Here is a 15,179-nt window from a genome sequence, read left to right as displayed (position 1 = left end):
ATCGATCCGCATCCAGACTTTGAACACCAGGAACATAAAAGTCCCTAAATGCAAATGCTCGGGGGTAAGGTCAGCAGCCTGAAGATGCTGTCACCTCGTCCATGATTTCTCAGGCCATTTGAGCAGCATCTCAGACGTTTTCCATGTCTACATCGTTACTGCATGTGCTTTGAGTGGCTTGGCAGTATCAGGCTACAGGCTTACGCCGCTCCGAGGAAGAGAAAACACAGCCAGCCTTATTCAAGGAACAGCCACCACATAAGAAAGGCTAATTATAAAATTCCACAGGGCAGCAAGGCTGTTCTTTTGTTCGCCAGGAAAAAAAAGGAAGCTCTTTTTGTCCTTCATGATGGTCCTGCTGCCTAGTCACTCAGGGCCATGGGTGATGCTCATGGGAGAGTGGCTTCTGGAGGGGTCAAGGCTGAGCAGGACCATTCCCATGTCCACTCAGCATCCGACACGCACCACGAGCAGCATCTGTCACAGCTTCCTATGGCAGCGGGGTGGATGGCATCTACAGCAGTCGGCACCAGATCTCTTTGATGGCAGTAGCTCAGTCGTGGGTGGAGGCTGGGGAAAACAAGGGGCTCACAAATCTGCAGACAACACAGAGCTTCCAGAATGATGATGATAATAAAAAAAAAAATTCCCTTTTCAATTAGCTGGGAGAATAAAGAGAGGAGAGAGAAAATCATTTGTACATACTGTGCCATCGTCGGGAAATATGTTGTTGATTTAGAAGAAGGGCCTGGCGCAATATAGAAATGTCAGAAACTACAACAAAAGCATTTTTGCTGGCTGGAGGAAAGGACAAGGCTGAGCTGTTCCTCAGAACACCGGTTGCTGTGGCGAGCCATTAGCCAGCTTATAATGAACGGCAGGTTTCCCCTGGTGATTGCTGAGCTAAATTACCAGGAATTTACAGGTTTCCTTCTTGCTGCTGCCTGTGCTTTGGGGAGCAGTGGCACCAAGGATGCTGCACCTGCAGCAGGATGGAGCATTCCCTCTTTCCACACCCTCCTCTGCTCCTCCAGCTGCTCCAGGACATGGGCAGTGGGGGGGGGACCCCACGATGGAGCGTTCCAGGAAAGGAGCTCTCACACCCCAGCCCAGCCAGCGTCCAGCAGCCTTAAGAGAAGGGAAAGACGTAAGCGCAGAGCAAGAACATCTCAGTTCCCCTGTTGTGGCACCCAGCCCTGCCTCGGTGCGGCTGGAGCTGTGGTCCTAGCACACCTCTGTGCTATTTGGTAACCCAGCTGCTAATTTTAATGTATTTTCTGGCAGCTGGTAAGGGCTGAAGGAAGAGTAGGGCTGAGGGAAGGGCAGCTGCAGCCCCCAGAGAGGCTCAGCATTGCCCTTGGCTGCTGCAAGCTGGAGCGCCGGGAGGGGTACCCATCCCCTCCCCAGACAAAATCACCTTTGTTCCTCCCAGTAATCTGCTTCCTGACCATCGTGCTGCAGAAACCACCCCAGCCAGGTGAGAAAGAGCAGCCCAAGGACACGGTGCTGACAGGCGGCTCTCCGGATGGCAGCTGACCCATGCCACAGGCTCTGGCTGTCAACCAGAGCTGCGGAGGAGCAGGCACGGACCGCAGGGGGGATGAGGGGATAGGAAACGGGGAGCTGGGTCCCCTCGGTCACCCAGGCTGGTCACAGCAAAGGCACTCGCTGTGTACCATCACCTTTAGGGTATCCTTGTAACTCCCTTTTCTGCGTCCCCTCTCACAGCATTGCCTGTCTGGGTGAAACCTCACCCTGCACTGGGCTCCCAGCGGTGGAATCCTATGGGACAACAGCCACTCATGTACGATGTGTCCGTATATAAGTCCATCTATAAGGAAGGACCAGACTTCCCCTGCTCCATGGCTGGCAGCACCGGGGAGTACAGGCAGCCTGCTTCTGCTGAAGTGTTGCTGCTGTTAGACAGGGCTGCTGCAGCCACAGATGAAGTGCTTTTAAACAATGCCCAGAAAGCTTGCGCCATGCCGAAGCTGTCCCCTTCATCAGCTCAATCCCAGGTGGCAGAGAGCAAATGGTTGGGAAGTGGTGACCTGTACGGGGACAGACAGACTGACGAGACAGACGGGGTGGACGTCACTGCCTGCCAGCGCAGAAACCCGCGTGGGATGGAGATGCCGCGTCCGAGCCTGACACTTAGAAATACAGAACAATTTGGGTTGAAATGGTTGGAAGGGACCTTTACAGGTTTGTCTAGTCCAGGCCGATCCAGAAAACCTCCCGGAGGGATGGATGGCATTTTTGGCTGCCACACAGCTGAGTGTGCACTAGGTGGCACGCATTTTCAGGAAGAAATGCTTGAGGCAGCTGGGAGAGGGGTTGGGGTTTGGCAGAGAGCAAAGTCCCACTGGTGCCAGCCCCAGTGGTTCTGGGGGCTCGGGGGGGCTGCAGGCGATGGGCACGGTGGGTGTAAGGCGGAGTGGGGCAGTGTGTCTGGTTCGGTGCTGATGGTGAGGTGAGGATGGCCAGAGCAGGCGAGACGAGTACGCGACTCAGAGGATACGGTGCCAGCGGTTTCTTGGCTGGATCTTGCAAAGGCAGGGATGGAGAGAGGCTTTTTACCAGGGTCTGTAGTGACAGGACAAGAAGCAGGGGTTTAAACTGAAAAAAAAGGGTAAATTTAGATTAGACATGAGGGAGAAGTGTTTTACGATGAGGGTGGCGAGGCGCTGGCCCAGGCTGCCCAGAGCAGCTGTGGGTGCCCCATCCCTGGCAGTGCCCAAGGCCAGGCTGGACGGGGCTGGGAGCAGCCTGGGCTGGTGGAAGGGGCCCCTGCCTGTGTCAGGGGGTGGCACTAGGTGGTCTTTAATGTCCCTTCCAACCCAAACCATTCCTGATTCCATGATTTCCCTGGAGGAGGCAGGCAGTGGGGCACAGAGAGCTTAGCAGAGCTCCCGGGGCATCTCCCACCACCAGCAGGGACCAGGGACGTGTCCCTTTCATCAGCTCAATCCCAGATATCAGAGAGCAAGGTCACCCAGTGACAGCAAGATGCCCATAACCCACCCCACCTCTGCTTTGCCTAATCCATCACTGGCAGGGACCAGCGGCAGCTGCTGCAGAGGCAAATGAAACACAATTCCACCTATTCTCTTCTGCCTGCAGAGGAATTTCTTCCTAATTCCTCTCACTTTGGGTTTGTCCGTTCAGGGAAATTAATCTGAAATTAAGTGGGCTGTGAATCCCGAGCACTGCAGCAACCCCAGCACAGTTTGGGCAGCTTTCTGAGGGGCTGGGCTGTTCCCCAGAGCACGAGGCTAACCCTGGTAGCTTAACAGAGCCTCAGCCAACAGGTTTTATATATGTTAGTGTAGGTCCTTGAGTCCGGTGGGATGGAGCAGCCTCGGAGAAATTAATTCACCAGCCTTCCAGCCTCACTGCAAGAAAAGAAACGGGGAGAAAACAAATATTTGACTGGTTATGCTGGTTTGTGGATGGCTCAGGCAGAAGGTGATCCTGTGCTGGAGGACCTGCTGCTTTGCGGAGTGATTTGGAGAGCATGCAGAGAAGGTTGGTTCAGTGCATAAGTACGGGAAATAGGGGATCCAGCTGAAAAAAAGCATAAGGGATTGTGTTAAATCCTGTGGATTGTTAGCTTAAAAATCATATCAAATATTTTTGCAGGCAGTAAGGACTATGAGGTCTGCATTCCTATAAATAGTAAACAGGGTCCTTAGGGAGAGCTGGACACTGAGATTCATGTTTCAAGCTCAGAGAGCATTGAGTATCTTTGTAGCCACCTTCCAAGGAAAGAGTTGAAGGAAATCCTGCAGCAGGGTCTGATGGGCTCAGCTGTTCGTCGTGCCCAGGATTCATGTTGTATGTGGTGCCTTGGCTCTGCTAACCCCTTCCAGGGTTTTGGACCATCATGGCATATGGCTGTGGCTTTGACAAGTGAGGGAGAAGTATGAGAAAAGGGTGACTGAGGTCCAGCAAAGCACTTGTATCGCTGAGATGAGATTCTGTGCCTCACAGAGCCTTCCGTGTACCCTGCTGCAAGATGTCCTACCAGATCAGCTCATGAATCCCTGCTCAAAAATAATTCATAAAATATGATAATAATTAATAAGAAGAAAAGAAATCCAATGCACTTCTCGGCTCTTCCCACAGCTCAGCCACCACCTGGCTGGTGTTATCCCCATCGCACAGCCCTTACATCCTACAGAGGTTACACACAGTGCACCTCTGCTCTCCCATAACACAGCAGACTCCCTGCAGCCCTTATCTGTAACACCCTTCACACCCTGGAGCATCGTTCAAAGCCCTAACCCAGCTTCCCTCATCAGCCAGGACTCCCTGCTCCTCACTTGCAGTGTCTCTTCATCTTCCAGCCATGCTGTGTAGTTCTGCCAGGCTCAATATAATCTATTCTTCACCATCCTCCATCCTCCTTGAAACCTTTTTCTATTTAGGATCAGAGGATATTTGATGCCTATCCACCTGTGCAAGCACATGGATCAGAATCCGCTCCCCACACAGCTTTATAAAGCATAGCTATCTATTTTTCAGGCTTGTGTATATCGAGGTTGAAATGAAAAAAACCTTTGCATTTCTGTTTGGTTCCTAATTACAGCCACAGGACAGGAATTCTAAGCACTGGAGCTGCAGAGCACGAGTCTCCAGGCACTGGCCAGTTTTGCAGGAGCTGTGCCACTGGTAACAGTCCACAAAGGCCCCGTCCTCCTCCCAGGGAGCATCTCTGAAACTGAGATGTGTTTTGGGAGGCTTCCAGCAAGCACAGGGAGGCTGAAGCAGCCCTCACCCACCTGGTTCCCATCAGGGCCCCAGGCACCAAGCCTCGGAGCTAACTCTGCATCCCTCCTGTGAGCAGGGGAGCAGGGTGAGAAGTGGTATTTGCGGCAAAACTAGGGACCAGTTGGGATTTGACTCCTGGCAGCAGTTTTGTGCCAGCGAGAGCGGCGGTGGCTGGGGGTGGCCATGCCCTGGCATCTGAGCCGGGCTGGGCTGTCCATCCGCAGAGCAGCCCTGCAGCCCCCCAGCACGGTGATGCTGCTGGGGCCATTGCAAAGCAAATCCCTGCCTGGAGCTGGCGGGCGATGCTCCACGGCTGCCTGCTTGGGGCTGCTGTCAGGGCTCTGGCCATGGGGCTCCGTGCCCCAGCCTGGCTCGTGGCCAGCGGGGTCCTTGCAGCAGCAGCAGGGTGGGTGTCGAGGGGCTTTGCACTCTGGCTGGTCCCGGGGGGCAGCCAAATGGAATCTGAAAGTCATAGCCCTGTGGCCAGCGCTTCCCCGTTCTGCGGTTTCCTTGCCTTCTCCAGCTCAGCAAATCTGGGCGATCCGGACATAATTTCCCCGGTATGATGCGCTCATTTTCTTTCCTTGAAACCCTGCCCCTGCCCAGCGGCCAGGGATAAAAGGAGGGCATGGCCAGAGGGGCCGAGCATCGTGCAGAGAAGAGCCTCGCAGCCCCCCAGCTCCAGTCCCGCTCGTGGCTCCCTCAGTCCCCGCAGCACCATGAAGGTCCCCGCAGCCGCCCTGGTCGCCCTCCTCCTCGTGTCCGGCGTGGCCGCATCTCCCCGGGGCTGGGCCAGCCATTGCTCGGGGACCCCCGTGGGACTCAGGCATGGGGCCAGGGGTCTCCGGGGGTGCCACCGCCAGGGAATATGACACAAGGGGGGAGATGGGAGATGGCAAATCCTTGGGGAGCCCCAAGTGCTGGCAGGGCCAGAGCCTGTACTGCAGCCCAGGGTCTCACCATGGTGTCCGTCTGTCCCTCTGCCCTCACAGATGGTGTCCCCACCGCCTGCTGCTGCTGCTGGTGATGCAGACAGAGGTGATGAGGCTCCACAGGACGGGTCATTGCTGGTAGATGAAGCTGGGGGTGATGTGAGCACCCACTGCTGAGGGGGGCTCGGGAGGCGGTGACAGGGGCAGTGCCCCAAGGGGGGATGGGGACGAGGCTGGGGACACCCAGGCTGCTGCCGGCACGATCCGTTCAACTTATTTCAGTTAAATATTTATTGCTAAGAAAAAGGAAAATACAAAACTATTTTAAACTATATCCATATAATAACCAAAACCAAAAATAATTTCAGGTTGTTATATATATCTGGGCAGGGACTGGGAGAGCAGTTGGGTGTTGGGTTGCCCTTGGAGGATCTCAGCCTCTTCTTCCTCAGCCAAAGTGCCCAGAGTCCTGCTCAAGGGTCCCTGCGCCAGGGGGGCTGGGGGCTGGGTCAGCTGCCACGTCGAGCACCGCAAGGAGCAGGGAGGTGATGAGCACAACAAGCCCATGCCACGCTCCCTCCCTCTGTGCATCACAGCGCCTGTCCCCAGGGCCCCGATGGCTGTGCCTGTCCCCTGGGCTCCCTGTCCCCCCATGCACCCCTTGCCACTGCCCGTGCTGCTGTGGTTGCTGCACCCCCAGGACTCAGCACCGTTTGTCAGGATGGAGCAGCGCTGGTGGGTCCCACGGGAGTTGTAAATGCGAAAATTATTGCTTAGACAGACACATTACAGGCAGGCTATCCATCACATTTGGCAATGATTAGTACTTTGTGAGTATTCTGAACTCAAGTATATGGCCGTTTCATCCTCCTGGAAGAGAATAATCCATAGGCATTTGCATACGAGGCTGAACTGTGGGGAGATGCAGCTCCAGAGCGTTTGTACTGCAGCTGCAATGGTTATGTGCTCAGCACCAGGCATTTTCTGTAAGCAGAAAACTGACCCTGTATCAGCTCTGTAAGGATGAGTCCTGCGTATTTAACCCAGGAAGCAGAGTTTTAGAATATCCCTCCACGCCCATGGCCTAAGGTGGTTATATACGGTATTTTTGCTATAATTATTCAGTCCAAGCATAATGTACTTTATTTTTGTAAGCCTTTTGGAGCACCTCCGGAGCAGGTGTATTGTGGCATGTTGCAGGTGAACCTGTGCTGCTGGGTGTAAAGTCCGGGGAAGTTTAAAAAGTCATTTGATAAGGACTGGTGAATGCTTCCTCATTCTGAAAGGTGTTGCAAGTGGTTTTGGCTTCTGCTGCTGAAGCACCCACGCAGGGAAGGACCCAGGTGGGGTCCGACCCACCTCTAACACAGTAGGAAGAGGTAATCCACCTGCCTGCAAGGTGTTCCAGAATTCATGCAATCTCTAAATAAACACGTAGGTCTTGCAAGGGGTCTGGCCAAGGTGAAGCAGGCAGCTGGAAGGGAGCTGCGCTCTATCGCCAGAGGTATCTGCCGCACACGTGTTTTATTTAATGATTCTCATCCCGTGCTCAAACATGGCAGTAATCTCCAGGGGTTTGTTTTTGATTTACGTGAGTGTAAGTGAAACCAAAAATAACTGTCCTCAAGGCTGTAGCTGAGCAGCTGATCAATCCCCGGGCGAATCCAGTTTGGGGGGTCGCAGCCCCCCAGCAGTCACACATCACCCCCACCAGGATGAGTCAGGGTGTAGAAAGCAGCTCCCCCAGATGACATCCAGAGGTGTTAAGCTTCATTAGAGGCTGCACCTCTAACGAGACGTAGGTGTCACAAGCCCTGCTGAACCATGGGGATAGAAGTAACAATGCCGGGAGCGTACCTGTGTCCAATGTTTTTCAAAAAGGACCAAATTCTGTATCCTGGAGCCAAGATAGTGCAGAGCTGCAGGAGCAGACCCCAGTGCCACAGGTCCCAGGGAAACCCAGAGCCTGTATTCCACGCTGGAGCGGGATACACGCTGCTCCCTGCTCTGCTCTGCCTTGCTGCACGCAAAAATCCAAAAGTCGCAGTGGAGCAGTGGTGTGAGAGAGAAACCCATGGGGGAGAGGGCATGGGGGAGAGCAGGGGCTGGGTGTCAAGTGTTGACCATCGGCACCAACACCTCCCTCGTTGTGTGAGCGATGTTTTAACAAAAGGCATCAAAATAAATCTGCAAAGCTGAAAGGCAAGGAAGGGCAAGGCCACGCCAGCTCCTGCTCTTTGCTCCTAACCGTGTACCGTCGCTGCCAAGCGCACGGCTTACATTGCCGGTATTTTCGGTGGAGACATGGCAGCCTCCTGGTGCTCGGCTCCGTTTGCAGACCTCTGGAAGCCAGAAAGCTCCTTCTCTCTTCGTTTCTCTCCTTGACAGTAAAAATAGGTTTTAAAAAGTCCTTTAATCCAGCAGGCGATCTTCTTCTTCCATGGCTTATCCCAGCCCTGCCCGGCCACCCGCGGGCATCGCCTCTGCAGCCAAGCTTCCTTGCTGGGCCCGGGGGGTGCCCGGGCTTTGTGGGGCTGAAGGGGGACACGGCAGCGATGGGCACCCGCGTGTCCCCAGGTGCCTGGGTGATGGACTCCACGCCTGGCATGGCCCCGGGGTGGTGGGTCCCTGTGCTGCACAAGGGGTGACGCTGCCTCCAGGTGCCAGCAGCACCCTGGGACGTGGGGGAGCGCAGGGGGCATGGCTCTGCCCCCCACGCCGGGGGAAGCCTGGGGGGGACTCCAGGGGGGCACACGCAGCTCCGTGCCATCTCACACACTGGCTGCACACACTTAGAAACGCGCACACACAGTCACACACACACACCACCACCCCGATGCCCCCCCCCCGGCACCCCACAGTGACGGTGCCCCCCGGTGCCCACCCCCCGGCACCCCACAGTGACGGTGCCCCCCGGTGCCCACCCCCCGGCACCCCACAGTGACGGTGACCCCCGGTGCCCTCCCGGCACCCCACAGTGACGGTGTCCCCCCCCCGGCACCCCCCCCCCGAGGGGCGGTGCCCCGCCCCCGCCCCGCGCAGCCGAGGCCCCGCCCCCGGCACCGCCCGCCCCGCCCCCGCACTACATCCCCCAGGCGGCCGCGCGCGCGCACGCGCAGGGCCTCCCGCCGCCGCGGGCCGGGGAGCGGCAGCGCCGCCGCCGCCGGATTCGGGTGAGGGGCGCGCTGGGGCGGGGGGCGCGGGGCCGGGCCGGGCCCGGCCCCTTCCCTGTGGGGCGCGGGGCCCGGGCCGGCCGGCAGGGGCCTTTCCCGGCTACGAGCGGCCGGTACCGACGCACGGCCGCCGGGCGCAGCTCGCCCTGCCCGGGCCGCTCCAGTCCGCTCGGGGCAGCGGACGAGGTGCGGGGGGCGCGGGCCGGGCCTTCCCTGCGGGCCGGGGGGGGCCGGTGCCGCCCAGACGACCCCCCCGGTGCCTGCAGAGCCCGTGGTGGCCCCGGGGAGGGCGCTGGAGGTGGGAGGGGGACGGAGGGGGAGACGTGGTGGGGCTGCGGGGCGCTCCGGGGCCGGGCTGACCCCCGCGGCCGGGTGGCCCCGGGCTTTGCCCTTCCCTGAGCCCGGCTGCAGGCGCGGGGGCCCCTCCCGGGGCGAGGCGAAGCCCTGGGGAGCCCCCCGGCCAGCCCCCCTCTAGCAAGGGGGCTTCTCACAGCGCCCGGCCTGCGGCGGTGCCGGGGGCCTGGGCCGGGGGCGCTGCGGGCCGCTGGGGGGTCCCCTCCCCCCCGGCTGTGCTCTGCACCCGTGCCGGCCCCCAGCCCCTCCGCGGAGCTCCACCGGGCGCTTTGTTCCGCCTCGGCTGCCGCCCGGGCTGTCACCTCCGAGGGGGTCCCACCCGAAGGCCGTCGGGGGTGGCAGGAGGCCGGGTTTGCAGCGCCTGGGCTTTATTTCTGCTCTTTTTTTGGCCGTCGAGGCAGCGTAGCCAGGGTGAGCAAAGGCTGGGAGAAGGCAGGAGTCTTCCCAGGGCAGACGGATCAGTGGGGTTGGGAGTTACTGCTGCCGCCTCTGTACTGCCCGGCCCTATCCTCCTCCCCACCCCCCCAGGTTGTTGCAGCCCCCGGTGCTGGGGGCTGGTGGACAGCACGATGCCTTTAGGTGCAAGGTACCTGGCCAGAGCATCAAACCCTGTTGCATCGCTGTGTTTGCAGCTGGGGTTGAGCTTGGCCCAGAGCTGCAGAGCAGATGATGATGATGATGGGGGGGGGGGGGGGGCCCTGGCTGGGTGGTTTGGGGTCAGGGTGGCACTGGGCACCTGTAATGCTGCTCCACTCGCATACCCTGCGTGGGGTCACAGGCTCACTGTAGCCCCACCGCCTCCCCGTGCTCTCTGTGCTCCCCTAATCCTGTGTAATCTTGTCTCCTGGGCTCTTTGCAGCCCTCCCTGTCCAGTCTCTTATGTGGTGTTAGTGGTGCTTAACAGATCCCTCCTGGGCACCTTCTTTTCTGAGCAACTTGCTAAAAAGACTTTGTTTTACCAGTCTGTTGACTTCTAATTTTTTTAATGCAGCCCGGCTCAAGGGTTCCTGAGGCCTTTTCTTTTCCAGGTACAAGCTAGCATACCACATAAACTTCTATCAGCACTGGCAATTTCAGTTTAGAAACTTAAAAAGGAACTTGGCATTTTTAGAAATCATCTCAGACCCATGAATTTTAAGATCCTGCATTTAAAGTGAAAGAAAATTCTGCTTTCTGAAAGTAGAACAGGTTTGAGAATTAAACATGTCTTTCAAATGCTTTAATTCCCACTTGCCCCTCCCCAGCTTTCTCACCACCGCTTGCTGGAGCTTGAGGAGCAGGCAGTGAATCTACTGGGAAACACAGCTGAAATGCACCCAGTTCTTTTCCTGTCCAAGTCCCCGATTAAAGCCACGTGGGCAAATGTTTGAGAGGTTCTGCTGAGGCATAAAGATCCAACCAAACAAATCCAAATTCAAGATCAGAGCCCATGTTACAAATTTCCAGCCAACCACCCTCCACTTAGGAGGTATATTTAAGTTTGTACCTCAAGTAGTCAGGGTTTTGTTTTCATTTGGGGCAAGATGGCCCATAGGATTTCTAATTGAAGCCAGGACTGTTTGCTGAATAAACCTAGCTTTTTAGGGCTTGGTATGACTTTTTAGCTTTTCAAGGCATTTTTAAAGATCAAGGTGAAGTCCATGGGATTTTAGCAAAGACGTGTAGCTGCTCCCTCTGGGCTGCTGATCCTTTCAGGACAGAGCCAGCGTGAAGGAGCTAGTGCAGCTGAACTGCTGCTGCTAGCATCCAAAATGTAGTGCTGGGGAAGTGGGCTGTGTAAGGCAGCCCAAGCCGCAGCCAGCCCTCTCTATACAGCTCTGCTAGCTGCATTCCCAAACCCGTATTGCCTTGATGTAACACACACAGCAGCCCAAGGAGGGTAAGGCTGAAAACTGTATGAGCGGCTCTGCTATTGAATGTCTCTGCTTTTAATATTTGTGTGCTGTTGAATTCCTGGAGAGGGACTACAACTTCAGGCTTTTTCTTTCTCTTGTTTGCCTTAACTCAGGGATTCGTGTAATTTTGGCTTACTGAAGCTCTCCTGCATTCCTCGCTTCCCAGTCCATGCAAGCAGCTGCTGGCTCGAGCAGCGTTCAACAGAGAGAACTGGCAGGAGGCTGAAATACGCCCCTTGCTCCTCCTTTGGACTAGCAGTCCCAGCACAGGAAATATTTTTCCATTCTGATGGGGAAGTGAATGTCGGAGCACGCGACACTCGCGTGCAGCCAGGCTGGGTACCTATGCGTGTGGTCCAGGACTCAAAGCATCGCTGCCATCCAAGGGGGTGAGCGATAGGCTTTGGTCACGCAGCTGTTCTAAGACACCATCCCAGTGCGTGCAAAGTGATATGTGAGGGAGGTGGCTTTTCCACTGGGATGCGCTTTTTTTTTTTTCCCATTTCCTGCTGCCGTGTTTCAAAAAGGAAGGAAAACAAATGCTAACTCCCTCCAACAGCCTCCCTCTGCTTATGGCTGTAGGATGTACAGATGAATATTTGGCAACAGCAGCTTTGGGGGGGAAAGGTGTTGGTTCTCTCTTTGGGGTTCAGGGCACCTTGTGCAGGTGGGTAGGACAGAAAACCCTGCAGCCCTGCTTTGACTCATGCTAGCCTGAGCTGAGCGTGGTCATGCTGGTGGTCCCTGAGGTGTCGGTGTGAAATCTGCCATAAAAAGAACTGGCAGAGGCAGGTGTTGAGTTTGTCACCTCAGGTTTTAATTCACTGGTTTGAGCAGTAAAATAACTGTCCTTGGTGCGTTAGGGAAGAGAGAATTGGGTGGAAAAGATTGGTTGCAGAGACCAGGGTCTTAGTGATCTGGAGCAGTTTGGCACCAACACTGGTTGATCTGGGGGTGTTCTGTAAAAATCTCAGAGCAGCTCATAAACTAATTTACAATGAATTCCTGGAGAAAGTGTTGCTTTCCTCTTATAAATGCAGACGTGTGGGCGTGTCTGTTCTTCGCTCGCTCTTTTTCTTTTTTTAAGCTAGCAAGCCACGCAAGCATGATGGATGGGATGCTCCATGGAGCGTGGGATCTTCCCCCATCCGGCAGGGATGTCATTCTCCGTGCAGATGGCATCCTCCAGTGGAAGCCACCCACTGCTGCTCTGCCTCTTGGGAGACCTGAACTTTTCCATTTGATGGGAAGGAAGCTCATAGCTCCCTGCTGAGTGCTGGGAGTTAAGCGAGCAATCAATGATGTGAGACCTTAGGAAGGAGAAGGCAACTTTATTTTAAAACAAAATGAATTTCACTTGTTCACAGTCATACCCGCTTCTCTCATGAGCACCAACACGGGGATCTCCAAGTGGTTGTCCAGCATTCGGGCACCGAGGCACATGTGTCCAGATGGTCTGGACAGGATTCCTTTAAATGACACAGCAGTGAAAGAATGCCAAATATCAGGCCTTTGGTGTCTCTGGGACAGCTTGGTGGCCACTTGATGGCTTTGGGTCTGCTTTTTGACATCCCTTGGCGGCTAAGAGTGGTGGCCTTTTGTCTCTGCATCCTGTCTCTGTGAGTAGTTAGGATTAAATTCACTGGCCTTTTTGTCTTTATGTGTATGTCTTAAGGCTCCTATGCCATTCTCTGTTCTTCCCCAAATCATCTTTTAATGGCTTGAGTCTTTCTTGATGCAGATTATCCCTTGTTTCAAGATGTTCCTTGTTTTCCCACCTGAAAATATGCAGCTAGGTGTGCTGGGATCTTGAGGACCTGCTAAATCGCTGCCCTTAGCACAGGCTGTTTATTCCACTCTGTGTTCCTCCTAGTGCTTCTGTACTCCTCATCCATTCTTCACTCAGACCACACTCAACGTCTGTATTACTGTGATGTGCAGACTGCGTAAAGAATTGTCTTTTGGCTTTGTCTGCATATATAACACTTCACAGGAGTCAAGGGACTGATCCTGGATCAAAACTGAATGGTCAGAAGCCTGAATGAAGCTGATAATGTAGCCCTGGAGCTCAGATCAGGGAGGAGTTCAGGACCCACATGTGTATGAAGTAATTCGTACAAGTGCTTGAGGAGCTCCAGCTCACAAGCTGGCAGCTCATAATGCTGCCAGGAGTGGCACTGAGTGTGGGTGGGGAGGGCTGCAGAGTGTCTGCTTGCCCTGGCACACTCCTGGCTAGTGAGCATCAGAACTCGGGTCAGGGCTTACTGATCTGCCTGGCGCAGATCAGCAGTGGCTCTGGGCTGGTTTTGTGTGGATCTGCAGCAACTCATGTGGTATTTGGTGCTGCAGACCATAGGAAGCAGAGTCTCTCAAAAGCATTTTTGCTCTAATTTAGCAAGAAAAGTTGCTAGCATTGGGAGGGAGTGGGTGGTGGTACCTCATTTGCCCTTGACCAGAGGGTTTTGAGGCCAGTCCACTTCTCTGTAGTCTCCTAAATGCATAGCAAGCATCTTCTGTGAAAGGCTGAGCTTGTTTCCCCCTCTTAAATGGCTCGTGTGATAGCGATGCAGGGTGGGGTGGATGTGGGGCATCGTTCTCAGCTCCGTATGCTCTCTTTGTTTCTTGCTGCAGGTCCCCCAGAAGAAAATGGTTTAAGGCCAGCCAGCGCAGCTGCTGCTTCCCATCGCGGCGTCCCCAGACCTCAGGGAGGAACATGGCAGCAGCTCAGGGAGCAGGAAGCAGTTCAGCCGGGCCATCCGGACTTCCCAGTTCTGCCCCAGGGCACAGCAGCAATTCCACTTCCACAGCAGTGGCAGTGTGGGAATGGCAGGATGAATTTGGCAGGTGGAGGCCATACCGAGGGAATGTCTGCAGCTACATTGAACAGGTTTTTCAGGCCTCTCAGCAGAAGGGCCGACGTTCGGGGTCGGGACTTGTCAGCAGCATCCCTTTGGGACATGCAGACCCTGTCTTGGCCCCCTACGTCATCGACATCCCAAGTTTGACACAGTTCCGGCAGGATACAGGTAAGGGAGCTTCCCTACCCGTGCTGGGGTTTTGATGGGGCTGCTTGTGTGCTTGGAGATAAGTGGGGCATTGTGCTGTGTCGGAGAGCTCTAGAAAGCTCTGTTGTCTGCTGCCACTGCTGGGCAGTTTTCTGAGGGGTGGCGTGTCTGCTTCTCTCCCGGGGCTGTCTGCTGCCCAGCATGTTAGCACGTGAGAAAATCTATGTTGGCTGGCGTGAATCTGTGGGGCTGGGTGCAGGCATGCGGCCGTGATCTCTTAGGAAGCCCCATCGTAGGACCCCTGGAGCTCAGAGCTTGTGAGCCACAGCCCTCAGAGCTGGAAAACTTTCTTCCTGCCCCCACCCACATCCATTCAAGACCATTCATGTAAAAAGGCCTTTTTACAATTTAAACCCTCCCGTTTGAATCCCTTGTTCCCTCTGCAACTGGAGTGCCAGCTGCTTTACCTTGGCATGCCGCCCTGCGCAAGCTGCTTTGCGAAAGCCTGCAGCCCCCGCACAACGCCATAATGCTGCAGCGGAATATTCCCTGCACTTGTGCTACACGAGGCTGGCTTGCTTCCTCCCAGGGAGGGTTTGATAGCAGGATTGAAACCCAGTTTTCATTCTCATCTTGTCTCTCTTGGGGTCACTAAGGCTAGTAGCTCAGAATTTGCCGAGGTGACTCCTACCCTCTTTTGCTCCAGATGTGCTCAGCAGCTGTAGCTAGAAAGGGGGCAAGAGTGGAATGCATGCTTTTATCCTCTGGAAAATCCAGGGAGATCCCAGTTACACACCCTGAATGAATAGCTGCTTTGGACAATTCGCCATGCATCTGTTTCTCCTTCAGCAACATCTCTCCCATCACCCCAGGACGCAGTCAAGCATCACCCCAAGCTTTAGAGATGGGCAGTGTGCTGGTTCTTGCCAATCGAAGCAATAAGTGAGCAATATCTTGAATCAGCTGCAGGGTTGGGCAGTTCCTACAGGAAAAGAGAAGTGGTTGGAGCAAAAGCCAGTGGTCATCACAGCTGCATCCATGTTTTTA

General features: G+C 55.3%; 1 protein-coding gene across 4 annotated transcripts in view; it reads left to right on the top strand.

Moving 5' to 3' along the window:
- The first annotated feature begins 8,790 nt into the window (after window positions 1-8,790).
- Window positions 8,791-15,179, top strand: part of DTX2 (deltex E3 ubiquitin ligase 2) — a 39,383-nt gene continuing 32,994 nt past the window's right edge. For all 4 annotated transcript variants that reach the window (XM_055720232.1, XM_055720224.1, XM_055720215.1 and 1 more), the window contains exons 1-2: window positions 8,791-8,878; window positions 13,759-14,153. In XM_055720232.1, coding sequence (XP_055576207.1) covers window positions 13,841-14,153 — 313 coding nt within the window. In that variant the 5' untranslated portion in view covers window positions 8,791-8,878; window positions 13,759-13,840. The remainder of the gene's footprint in view (window positions 8,879-13,758; window positions 14,154-15,179) is intronic.

This window comes from Falco cherrug, chromosome 1 (assembly GCF_023634085.1).
Source record: "Falco cherrug isolate bFalChe1 chromosome 1, bFalChe1.pri, whole genome shotgun sequence".
NCBI classification, from domain to species: Eukaryota; Metazoa; Chordata; class Aves; order Falconiformes; family Falconidae; genus Falco; species Falco cherrug.
This window is presented reverse-complemented; position numbering and strand designations above follow the sequence as displayed.